Source organism: Diadema setosum, chromosome 17, assembly GCF_964275005.1.
Source record: "Diadema setosum chromosome 17, eeDiaSeto1, whole genome shotgun sequence".
Classification (NCBI taxonomy): Eukaryota; Metazoa; Echinodermata; class Echinoidea; order Diadematoida; family Diadematidae; genus Diadema; species Diadema setosum.
The window spans coordinates 10,361,277-10,374,492 of record NC_092701.1 but is presented as its reverse complement, the minus strand read 5'-3'; the positions used below and the strand labels follow the sequence as shown (position 1 = coordinate 10,374,492).

Here is a 13,216-nt window from a genome sequence, read left to right as displayed (position 1 = left end):
GATTGTCTTGGAGCAGCGTTGCCCCAAGCCCGCGTGATGAGGCGTCAACCTGGATGGTCGTCTCCTTGTTTGGGTCGAAGTATCGGAGGGTCGCGAATTCACAAATTTGCTCGCGTATGGTGTCGAAAGCGCGTTGGTGACTCTCGCTCCACACGAATCTGCTGTCTTGCCGGAGAAGCTTACGTAGATCAGCTGTGATGGCCGACATCTTGGGAATGAATGGGCTCAAATATGTGGCCATGCCGAGGAAATGCTGCAGCTGTGCTTTGTCGCGTGGTGGCGTCATTTCTCTGATGGCGCTTACCTTGGCCGGATCTGGATGCATGCCCTGTTCATCATAGAGCATGCCGAAGAATGCTACCTGCTTCTGCTTTTGTTGCTGTTGAATTTGAGCCCGTGTTTCTTTGCAACATCCGTCAGTAGGTGCAGGTGTCTGTCATGTGATGCCTCGGTGTCGCCTAAAACCACAATGTCATCAGTAATGCCAATCCACACCATCACCCTGCTCTAGGATTTGGTCCATCCACAGCTGGAAAACATCCTGGCTCATTGCTAGCCGAAACGGCATCCGTCGATAGCAATGGCTCCCGAACGGGGTGTTGAAGGTCGTGAGGAGGGCACTTTCCTCATCCAGATGCACCGACCAGTAGCCATGCTTATAGCGTCTAGCTTGCTGAAGACCTTCGCGCCAGACAGCCTATGGGTTATGTCAGGTATTGTCGGTATCCTGTAGTGGCATCGCTTGATTTGCTGGTTTAACTCCTTGGGATCAAGACAGATGCGAAGTTGACCGTTAGCCTTGCGAGAGATTGCAAGACTACTCACCCAATCCGTTGGCTCAGTCACGCAACGAATCACACCAATAGCCTCCATTCGGTCCAGTTTACTCTTCAGCTCGTCTTTGATGTGTATGGAACACCGGCGTGGTGTGTGCACAACTGGGTGCGCACCATCTTTCAGCACTATGTGGTATGGATTCTGGAAGTCCCCAATGGCGTCGAACTGGTCAGGGTATGCTGCCTTGAGCTGATCAACGGCGTTGAATGGTGCTGAACTGCGTGACGTGTTAACTGCATAATTGAGTGTCACTAGTTCCAAGTCCAGGGCTGTTTGGAGACCTATAATAGCAGGCCCCGAGGTATCGCAGATATAGAAGGTTGCGGTCATCCAGTCAGACTTCGAACTCCTGCATGGCAGCTGCATAGTCCCATAGTGCTGAATGTCAGTCCCGTTGTATGCTGTGAGTGCACATTCAGATGGTGGTAGCTGACCTGGCACTGGATTCCGATCCTTATTCACTCGGGATGCATCTTCTGGTAAGACCGCAATGGAATGACAGCCTAAGCTGTGCCCCTGTGTCGATTTTGACATTCATCTCTAATATGCGGCGTTGTCTATCTTGGCGAAGTTCGAATGGATGTGTGCAAATGCCTCATTCGGTGACTTTATTAGACAATGTGCCGACGGATTTCTGAACTGCATCTAGTACGTGTGAGCCGCTCGAATGGTTCAGTCACTTCCTTTGACTTAGTGTCTGATATCGAGTGCACATTTTGGTCACGTTGTGGGTATTGGTGACGATGGGATGTTGAATGCTGGCCACGACCGCGACCGCGTCCTCGACCGCGGTTTGGAGCACGCCCACGCTGTGATTTCGAGTCATTTTGGAGTCCTGAGCGACAATATTTCTGCCAATGATTCAGATTTCCGCACAGATTACATGTTGACTGATAAGCCGGGCACAGACTGCGAGGTTTGGAGGGGTGACTGCGTCCACAATTGCCACATTTCTGCTTATGCTGGATTGCGTGGACTGTTTGCGGGGTGTGATACACGTCTGCGAGCTGGCGCATATGTGCTTGTGAAGCTTCATGTGTTCGTGCGATGTTCAGGCATGCGTCCATGTCAAGTTTCTCGTCCTGTGCAAGTAGCTTTTTTTTTTTTTTTTTTTTTTGCAGCTCAACGTGCACTGTCCCCAGTCAGGCACAGGCGCAGAAAACTGCGCCTCCCGCCAGGCGCAGAAAACTGCTACTTTGGGGTTATCCGCCCGAGCGCCGAGCAAGTGTGCCCGCTACAATCGATTCTCGTAGTTTCTGCGAACAGTCGGTTCCATTGATACCGTCTGTGTACCAGGCGCCCGTTACTGCTTTTTACATCCCCCACCCTGTTCCCACTGATTTGCAGTGCACTACTGTATGCAAGACAAATTGCCAAAACACGATAGTATGTACAACTGTATGTGTATACTGCACTTTATCACCATAATTATATCGAAATAGTACGGCATGCATCAGGCACATCCAGAGCCACACGCTCTCACCAACAAACACCACGCGCTATATAGCTCTCTCCACACTGACCATAGCTCATTTATACATCAAGAAATAGGCTATAGTAAGAATGAAAAGTAGGAGTCATGGGGATTACCTTGCTGTTACGCTGTTACGCTGTTCTGCTTCCTTTGCAGAATCATCTGCAATTAACTCTGATAACTCATGTTTAACTATATATGTGCTCTTTTGTATAACTCTGTCTCTCTGGAATCTAATCTAAAACTGCAATACCCATCGCATAGCCCCTGCCTCTGTGCTTTGCCCATGGTCAGTTCAAGACCAGGGAGGTATACGAGGTAGGCCCCACAGAGAGGCTGGCCGCACTTTCACAACACTTTCTTTGTTTTAAACTGCTGCCCTATGTTTACTCAACAGAGATAAGAACCCAACCTGCCGAGGAGAGTACCACGGAGAAGAGAGAGGGGGAAAGAGATGATGCGTTGGGAAATTGAAGGTGGCTGTGCTGGGGGAGAGAAAGGACAAGAGGCCAAGAGAGGAGATGAGAGAGAGGTAGAGAAAAGGAGAGAGGAAGGTCTGATAGGCAGGAGTACATTTCTGTTACACTATCCAACGCCTGTTGCACAAGGCTAAAAAGAGGGCAAACCGGTGGTCATTCAAAAAACATTTACCTACTTATGTATTCCGACCAGAATTACGCCAGATGTCATGGTTTTATTCCCCTGGAAATGGATTATTATGCAAGATTAGGTATTTGGCTTACTACAGATGAAATATCAGAAAAGTGTCAAGGTTAAAATTTTCGTACGAAATTAATATCGATCAGGTGTCTTCATCACCTAAATTTTCTCCATGCCTCTTACACTACGAGCATCGCGTGGCATGATGGGTATTGTCATTATAATATTCATGATAGCAGAAATCGGCGCTTTTCGACAGGCGCAGTTTTCTGCGCCTGTGCCTGACTGGTCCCTGCAATGAATTGTTCAATCACCCGGTCGGACAGCTCTCTGTCGTTTCGAAACTGGCATGTCTTGGCATGGAGCTTTAGGGGAGCCATGAAGTCATCCATCGACTCGTTCTGTTTCTGTTGTAGCTTCTGAAGGTACAAACGAGCCACTCGAAAGTTGATGCTTGGTCGTACATGGGCCTCAAAGCGTCTCAACACCACCTCAATGCGTTTCCTTTCATCATCAGGAAGATCCCACGAGTTGAATATACGAACCCCTGTGGGGCCCATAAACAGAAGGACGTGGTCCACCTGCTTGTCCTGCTTCACGTTTTTCACAGAAAAATACAGCTCACACTGTTGTTTAAAGAAGCCTAATGAATCCGCTAGGTCTGGTTCATCCCAGCTCATTTTCGGTGACTCAGCCAACACAATACACTACAATACAATCAGATCATTTATATAGCGCCCTTATAGACCGGGGGCCCAGAAGATTTATTCAGCTGAAAAGGGTCACACTTTTTGATGGTCTCATCATATAAGGATGTGGCCAAGGGTCAATAGAATGAATTGCTGGCAAGTCACATCCTGTACCGTAAGCCTAGGGGCCACAAAAAGGGGCCCCGAAAAATGGATTTATTCAGCCGAAGGGGGTCACGGACAAAAGTTGGTGGATATTGTTCTTTTGGGTGTACTTATCATGAAAACAGCAATGCTATTTTATCCTGTACGGGGCCCCAGACAGTAGCCCCAAAGGGCCCCACCCATATGGTGTTATTCAGCTGAAAAGGGTCACGGCTAATTTCTTTTGCAATGGAAGTAGTACCCGTCAGAGACATCCAAAACACAAATACCAGCTATTTTATCCTGTGCGGGGCCCCAGACAGTAGCCCCAAAGTGCCCCACCCCCTATAGGCCCTACGTACAAACGCACACAAACATTGATTTTATTCAGCTGAAAAGGGTCACGGCTAAATTCTTTTGCAATGAAAGTAGTACCCATCAGAGATATCCAAAACACCAAAGCCAGTTATCTTATCCTGTACGGGGCCCCAGACAGTAGCCCCAAATTGCCCCCCCCCCCCCGGCCCACACACACACACATTGATTTTATTCAGCTGAAAAGGGTCACGGCTAATTTCTTTTCCAATCGGAAGTAGTACCCATCAGAGATATCCAAAACACCAAAGCCAATTACTTTATCCTGTACGAGGCCCCAGACAGTATCCTCAAATTGCCCCTCCCCCCCCTCCCACACACACACACACACACACATTGATTTTATTCAGCTGAAAAGGGTTACGGCTAATTTCTTTTGCAATCGGAATTAGTACCCATCAGAGATATTCAAAACACCAAAGCCAATTACTTTATCCTGTACGAGGCCCCAGACAGTTGCCCCAAAGTGCCCCCTACCCCCCCCCCCCCTCCTACACACACACACACACACACACATTAGTTTCATTCAGCTAAAAAGGATCACGACTAATTTCTTCTGCAATGGAAGTAGTACCCATCAGAGATATCCAAAATACCAAAGCCAGTTATTTTATCCTCCAAGGGGCCCCAGACAGTAGCCCCAAATTACCCCCTCCCCCCCCCCCCCTCCCCCCCCCCCCCTCCACACACACACACATTGATTTTATTCAGCTAAAAAGGGTCACGGCTAATTTCTTTTGCAATGGAAGTATATAGTACCCATCAGAGATATCCAAAACACCAAAGCCAGTTATCTTATCCTGTGTGGGGCCCCATACAGTAACCCCAAAGTGCCCCCTCCCCCCCCCCCCCCACACACACACACACACATTAGTTTCATTCAGCTGAAGAAGCGTCACGGCTAATATCTTTTGCAATGGAAGTTACCCATCAGAGATATCCAAAGCACCAAAGCCAGTTATTTTATCCTGTACGAGGCCCCAGACAGTAGCCCCAAATAGCCCCCTCCCTCCCCCCCACTACACATACACACACACACACATTAGTGTCATTCAGCTGAAAAGGGTTACGGCTAATTTCTTTTGCAATGGAAGCAGTACCCATCAGAGATATCCAGAATACCAAAGCCAGTTATTTTATCCTGTATGGGGCCCCAGACAGTAGCTCCACAGTGTCCCATGCATTATACATGTACTGTGAATCAGCTGAAAATGGTCTTATTGTAATGGAAATATCAGGGGCTACTGAACAGAGATATCACAAACACCAAAAGCAGGTCATCTTATCCTGTATAAGGGGTCCTATAGCTTACAGTATAGCAAGACACCAAAGAAATTTGCAAAGGAAATTAGAAGTCATTAGATTTCGCGAAAGACAGTCAAATTCCAAGCGTGTTCATTCAAATTTACATCATGCTATTTCTTTTTTTTTTTGAAAGGTGAGAACACTTTCACGTGTCTTTCTGTATGTGTTTTTGTTTCATCTATAAATTACTGTTCTAAAGCAGTAAAAGTATCATATTTAAATGCCGCAGGCGATCATGTTTGATAGTCAAAGTAAGAGATTACAATCGGCCATGCGGATGTATATGATTGCCTTATTTGCATGCCTGATTTCTGTAAACTACGTTATATTTAAATCTAAGTATCCTTCCCTCCTCGATAAAAGTTATGTTGGGTTTGCGCTAAAGGCATTTATTAGGAAACGCTATAAAAACGACAACAAATGCCTACTATACATTAAGAGATGACCTATACATACATGAAACACAAATATTCTGTACGTTTTGATATTATGCAACTGCTTGTTTGTTTGTTTCGAATTACAATGGTCTTTGTCGGGGGAAGGATGAAGAAAAATAGTAGAGTGTATCTCTCTCAAATCCGGATGATTGCGATAAGTGTGTATTCCCGCCCTTTCTATACAGGTAAACGATTTAAGCTTGGTATGCTATTACAAAAAGCATGGTGTCACGCAGAAGAACTGATTCCGCGATCGCTTTTAATCTTTCATTAAATTCACGTTGTAAGATAATAATGATAGCCTGTAGGATAGCGTCCCTGACTGTGGTTCTGAACACAAAAGGGGACTGAAAAATTCTTTTCAAATCAGCAGACATAATGCCGATCCTCCAACACTGTTGCTACATTACGTCATTATACCCCCGCCAAACGAAGTTTGAAGGGGGTATATAGGAATCAGCGGACGGTCGGTCGGGCGGTCGGTCGGTCGGGCGGTCGGTCGGGCGGTCGGTCGGGCGGTCGGTCGGACGGTCGGTCCGTTGCAAATCTTGCGTCGCGAACTACTTCCTCAGTTTTCAACCGATTCCCATAAAACTTGGCACAGATGTGTGCCTTGGGTTGTAGATGTGCAAGACGTATTTTTTGACAGTACCCAAAAGTACGGTACCATGGTAACGGCATATTATGGGCAAAAATGGGTACAAATCTTGCGTCGCGAACTACTTCCTCAGTTTTCAACCGATTTCCATAAAACTTGGCACAGATGTGTGCCTTGGGTTGTAGATGTGCAATACGTATTTTTTGACAGTACCCAAAAGTACGTTGCCATGGTAACGGCATATTATGGGCAAAAATGGGTACAAATCTTGCGTCGCGAACTACTTCCTCAGTTTTCAACCGATTCCCATAAAACTTGGCACAGATGTGTGCCTTGGGTTGTAGATGTGCAAGACGTATTTTTGACAGTACCCAAAAGTACGTTGCCATGGTAACGGCATATTATGGGCAAAAATGGGTACAAATCTTGCGTCGCGAACTCCTCCCACAGTTTTTGATCAATTTTTATGAAATTAGGTACAGATGTTCATCTGAATATGTTAATGTGCAAGACACATATTTCCGCAGTGGCAAAAAGTGCGTTGCCATGGTAACGGCATGTTATTGGTAAAATATAGGGCAAAATGCTTCATGGCAAAACTGCTTCATCAGTGTTCTTCCAATTCTCATGGAATTCATATTGAATGTTTGTCTTGGATATAGGTCAGCATGACACATTTCTTGACAGTGACAAAAAGTATGTTGCCATGGTAACAGCTCACATATTATGAGCCAAAATGATGGAAAATTTTGTGTTGCAAACTACTTCCTCAGTTTTTGCCCAATTTCCATGAAACTTGGTACAGATGTGTGCCTTTGGTTGTAGATGTGCAAGACGCATTTTTCGACAGTACCCGAAAGTACGTTGCGATGGTAACGGCATATTAATGGCAGAAGATCAAGGAAAGATCTTGCGGATTTAACTACTTCCTCAGTTTTTTGACCAAAGCTTATCAAATGTTGTTTTGACCAAAGCTTATGAAATGTTGTTTGGCGGGGGTATAACCAGTCGCTGTAGCGACATTTCTAGTTTTTATCTAGTATAACTGGATTTGGTTGTTCTATAACGCCCCTTCTCTTTCATACATGGCATTATAGGCCTATATACGTGTACCAGTAATGCAGATTAACTTCATTTTTGTATAGTCATGACAGCACAATAGATAACAGACGTATATCTCTGGAAGACATAAAGAGAATTATTAAAAAAGACAACTTTTGAGGATCATAACCTTGACTTCCTAGAACTGACCGCCCACTCGTAATAAAGCGCTCGTAACGGCCAGATAATTTGTGGCTTCTTGCTTCTTCGGATTCAATAAGCACATTAAAAAAACAAAGTCTCTTAAACGAATACGAAAACATGAAATGTTATGATGCTTACAAAACAATAACTACAATGAAAGAAAATAAGGAAATATGTAAAGCATGAACATAACTGTTTAATTGACTGCAGAACATGTTAAAGGGATGGTACAGCATTGGTGGAGATGAGAATTGGGCTTTTAACTTTTAGCGAGATACCAAGAAAACACTTGTTATATAGTACAGGGCATACCATTTTAAGAGGAATTCAAAGTTTATTTGATGAAAATCGTTTTTGGAATGACTGAAACATCCAAAAACAAAGTAAAACAAAGTGATCGTAATAAAATGTGGGTCCCACACTTTATTAGAATCGCTCTTTTTTGGATATCTCGGCCATTTCAAAACCAATTTTCATCAGATAAGCATTGAATTCCTCATAGAATTACATGTCCTTTCATATTTCATCAGAGGTTTCTCATTATCTCACCGAAATATGTCAGAAACCTGAAATTAGGTCTCAACCAAAACTATACAATCCCTTTAAATTAGATGCCCAGAAATCAATTTGAATGAACGAGCGCAGCATATACGTGATCACGTGACTATATTATTATGAATTTATGAATGAACGGATAGTGGAATGGTGCTTGTCTTATATATGAATTTCAGTTGAAAAAGTGTTATTTAGAATAAGGTTAGAGGTAATGTGAATGTTTCAAAATGAATTTGAATGAAGAGATCATGACATTCAACTGCCATGTCATCTAGGCTATTTTTTTGCTAAATTTAATTCAGCAATAAAGAATTGGATTAAAAGAGGTGCGAAATTGGCCCGGATGCAGGGCCCTTGACAGGTATAGCCCCAAGGTATTCCCACCCCATGTGAATTAAGCGTTTTTAGGCGAAAAGAGTCTTGTATGCCTATTTTCCTTGGCAGTGATGGAAGTAACATCTGAAATACCTAAAACACAAACCCATCCAGTTATTTTCATTCTTTAAGGGGCCCCCAGCCAGTAGCTGGAAAGTGCTCCCGCATTATTTTGTTCTAAGTGAAAAGAATCACGGCTATAATTTCTTTTGCAATGGAAGTAGTATACTCAACGAGGTATCAAAAACACCGAAACCAGTTATAGCTGTACGGGGCCTCACGGAGTGTTCCTAAAGTGTCCCCACATTGTGATTCCGCTATCAACAGATCAAGATCTGCATCCCGATCTATTCAATCTGTCAGATCGGGAGAGAGCGGCAAAAGTGTACGGGGACCGGGAGCATGGTAACAGCGTTTGGGTGATGGGGTTGGATCTGGCAATTTTACAGATCGGGAAGAAATTTTAAACTTGTTCAAAATTTCTTCCCTATCTCCCCATCAAGATTGACCTATTTTGAATCGTAGCTCAAACGGGGAGAGCGCAGTGACAGTGTTAATACCGCGGGATGAGCGTAACAATTCCAGGCTTTTCTGACTGTAACAGCGGCACAAGAACGGGAAGAAGTCTAAACTAGACACCGACGTGGTCCCGCTGCTGCGCCGCTTTCTTGATCAAAGCACGACCTTCCCGCTTTAACGACGCTCTCACTAAGATCTCTACTCTGGTATAAAATCAAGGCCTGTTCCTACGACGCTTCATTCCTGCTTTGATAACGCTGTTGGCCGCTTTAGCTACGCTGTTCCTACGCTTTCCCAGACTCAATTACGCATGTACCTAGCGCGTATCTCGCCTGTATTTGCCCGGAGGGGCGCACGCAAGTCTGGTTTACCCGCAGCTAAGTTTACAGCATGACCGCAGAGGTACACGCAGAACGCCAGTAGGAGGCCCTTAGCGGCAGCACCTCGCAGGCAACTCCCACGCCTGTATTTCGCAGTTCCCGTATGCGGCCAAATTAATGACATTCTGTGGTACTTCTGCCATTCCTTCAGAGGAATTCCTTCACTGACTTGTCGGCCCCAAGCACCTGGCACGCAGGCCACACAGCATACCCGCACGAAAAGCAATCGCAATAGCTTACTCGAGCCTTCAGCTCGGGTGAGCTAACTAAGTGTCTTGTCTGTCTTTACTGCAGGACCATATCACCTTAACTCCTTGACCGTATTTTAAATCTCAAGCCCATCCATGGGTTTTTTTTTTAGTTCAGTTACCAAAGTGTGCAGATTGTCAAAAATGTGCAGGCAAATCCACTTTTAACTGCACATTTTTTTAGGAACAGTTGATCCCGTCATGTATAGGTGCACTATCGGCACATTTTGGTAAATTACCAAAATGTGCCGTGACATAGTGACGGCACATTTTGGTAACTTGCACATTTTGGTAATTTACCAAAATGTGCCGATTTACCAAAATGTGTCGTAACATGGTCCAAATGTTCCTCTCTTTCTTGAAAACCCCTTACTGGATTTTCACCAAACTTAGCAGTAGCATGCCTAGGGACTTAGGCTCTCAATTTGTTAAAATGGGCACCATGCTCCCTGAGGGCCCAAACTCCTCAAATTTAGAAATATTCAAAAATCTTCTTCTGTAGAACCGGAAGCGATAAAGCGAAAATAATACTATCGAGTTTTTATAGTTTGACAATGGCTGATTATTGCATTAAATTCCACTAATAGCATTTTATTCCATGTATTTTAAAGTTGACTTGTGGCTGATGATTTGGCTCAGATGGTAGTACGTCTGCCTCGTTCTACAAATGACCTGGGCTCCAATCCCAAGTCTTGAAAGAGGGTCAGATCTGTGCCTCGGATAAAACATTACATGAAGGTCCCGAGTATGATAGGGTAACGACTCACCCACGCCACGTAAAGATTCCACTTTAGTCATTCATCGCAAAGACCAGGATGCTAATTACTCGCCGAAGTGGTCCTACCGAAAAAAAAAAGAATGGGGGGCAAGTGACGCTGACCCCTTGTGGTTCGCCCAAGTTGACTAGTGATAGTCTACAAACGGCATCAAACATGGCAGGCACATTGTGCATTACGAGAAGACAACAGTTGAACTTTGAGCTATTTCTTCCAATGAATTGACTGAGTGTGCATTCCTCGAGAGTTTCCCCCATCCCAAAGAGAAAAGTTGATAAACCATTTAAAGGAGACCTCCAAGTGATTTTCATACTTTTACATTTAAACAAGTTATTCCCTGGGTACAGAGTTTCAGAATCTATAGTGATTGGGATGAGGAATAAGAATGATTTCAAAATTTAGAACAAATTGCACTGATGTTGTTGAAGTGAGATGTGATTGAATAATATTGATAGCAGATTTTTTTTTTCTTTTCAATGTGTAAACGTACCCAATGTACCCTATAACCAATGTTAATTTGTGTATCTTTCGTTTGATTGACTTCTTTCTAATCTATCAGGTTTAGCTTTGGTTTCAGCTTTCTGTGTGTGGTGTTTCAAGACTACCAAACTCTCAAACGCACTGGTAACGCGGTTGGGCAACTATGATTCTAAATAGATTGCTTTGCTTCCTTTCATTTGATAACGCCGCCACAAGTATTTTTTGGGCCATGACCAACATTTCGATTTCTTAAAATGACCAAAAGGGCCACCACAGAGAAAAAAAGATATACATATTACGTGTCTGTGTAGCTATACACATTTATGTGAGACATCAACTTTACATTATTTATTTTAGAAATTGCATTCCGTGTGAAATATAAGTATGCTTTTGTTAAAGGTATATTTGACATAGTTTCGTGGATTCTTGCCATATTTATAATATTATGCACTAATCGATAGAGGAAACCTGCACAGTCTATTACAAGCCTGGGGACGAGAGCCCGCTGCTTCCAACTCTCTGTCTGCCTTAGATTGCGTCTGTGTTCGAGGTAAACTGAAAAAGAAAATCCTGAAAACTTATCTGCTTTTTGTCGTTTCTTGTCATTAGTGAGGGGACTATCGATTTCTCCACGATTACGATAGTTGATAAAAGTGTTGTCTAGTTTTCTGCGATAACTTGCAATGATTAGTGTGGAACGATAAATCCAACGGTGTTTGTAGATAGATTTCACGATTATTGTTGTTCACGTGAGTTACGCATGCATAAACGAAGGAAGTGAAAATGCATATGAATAAAAAAGAAGCCAACAATAAAACTGTTAATTTTTTTATGAATCATCACTTTTCACATCTATATTCTAGGGATATAAAGTCTTGACGCAATCGACATAAAGCCTGTAAAAAGGAAGACTTTAAACCATACTATCTTTGTTCTAAGGAGGAACAATTGTGTGCTTTTGAATATGGAAAGAAAAAAAAAGTATTCCTCTTTTGGTTTATGATAAGAAAATAAAGCCTGTTTCTGATCGTAATATCAGCGATTTAAGTAATTCATGCAGGTTTTTTGTTTTTGTTTCTGCAATCTAGAAAATTCCCCTCCACTTTTAGTTGGAGCCCAGTGGGAAGAAGAGATCAGTACATCCAAAGGGAAAATATGTTTATGACCGTGAATATGGCATTAGAATAAGACAGAGAGGATAAACACAATATGATTTGGACGATTGGCAATTGGTGTAACTTTTAGTGAATTTACAATTTTCATCATATCTTTCTTCTCTTGTGTGCTTGCTCTAGATTCTTGTGATAGCTGCCAGCAGCGACACACACACGGAAGAACTCGGAAGGCAGTAGAATGGGGGATATGCTTCACAAAAAAAAAAAAAAAAAAAATCAGAGTCAAATGACTCATTTGCGTGAGTTTTCAGTTTGTCCGTGTGGTGACACACTTTTGCCGAATATTGAGTCTTTTTACTCACGCTTACTGAGTCACTTGACTCAGTAGAGAAACAGCCGAGTCACACAGCTGAGTCAAATGACTCATTTGCGTGAGTCTTCAGTTTGTCCGTGTGGTGACACACTTTTGCCGAATATTGAGTCTTTTTACTCACTAAAGTCATTAAATGAGTCAAGTGACTCACTGTGTGAGAATCGAAACGCAAAATGATTGAAACGTCTCTTGTTCAGCATGCTGATCCAGTCACTGACCAACGCATGCAGCACGACGGTAGACGGAGTAGGGAATCAGATCCCATATCTTGCGGTAGCCTATAATCCTATTCCTAACCTATTCCTAACTTATTCCTAATACCTAACTACATATCACGAGACAATGCTTCTAATTATACCCATGTCGTAAAATTGTATTTATGTATGTGGTTACTGTTTTGAAATAGATTATCTATTCATTTATTCAAGACTTCTGATAACAGAGCTGAATATTTCATAAATTGTATGAAATTATAAATATTTAAAAACCAAGTACAATTAGATACAATTTACCATCCGCGACAAAATCAGAAATACATTTCAGAAAATATTTTCTGAAAAAATAGTTAATTCTTTTGCTTGAAGTTATTACATGATCGATTATAATCGACTCATTGGACTCGCATGTCACA

At 43.0% G+C, this 13,216-nt stretch overlaps 1 protein-coding gene across 1 annotated transcript in view; it reads left to right on the top strand.

Annotated features, from left to right (window-relative positions):
- The window catches only part of LOC140241167 (complement C3-like), a 175,354-nt gene extending 162,898 nt beyond the window's left edge, over positions 1–12,456 (top strand). Inside the window, exons 35-36 of the mRNA XM_072320928.1 lie at positions 11,559–11,647; positions 12,393–12,456. Of these exons, the coding sequence (XP_072177029.1) occupies positions 11,559–11,629 (71 nt within the window). The 3' untranslated portion in view covers positions 11,630–11,647; positions 12,393–12,456. The remainder of the gene's footprint in view (positions 1–11,558; positions 11,648–12,392) is intronic.
- The last annotated feature ends 760 nt before the right edge of the window (positions 12,457–13,216 follow it).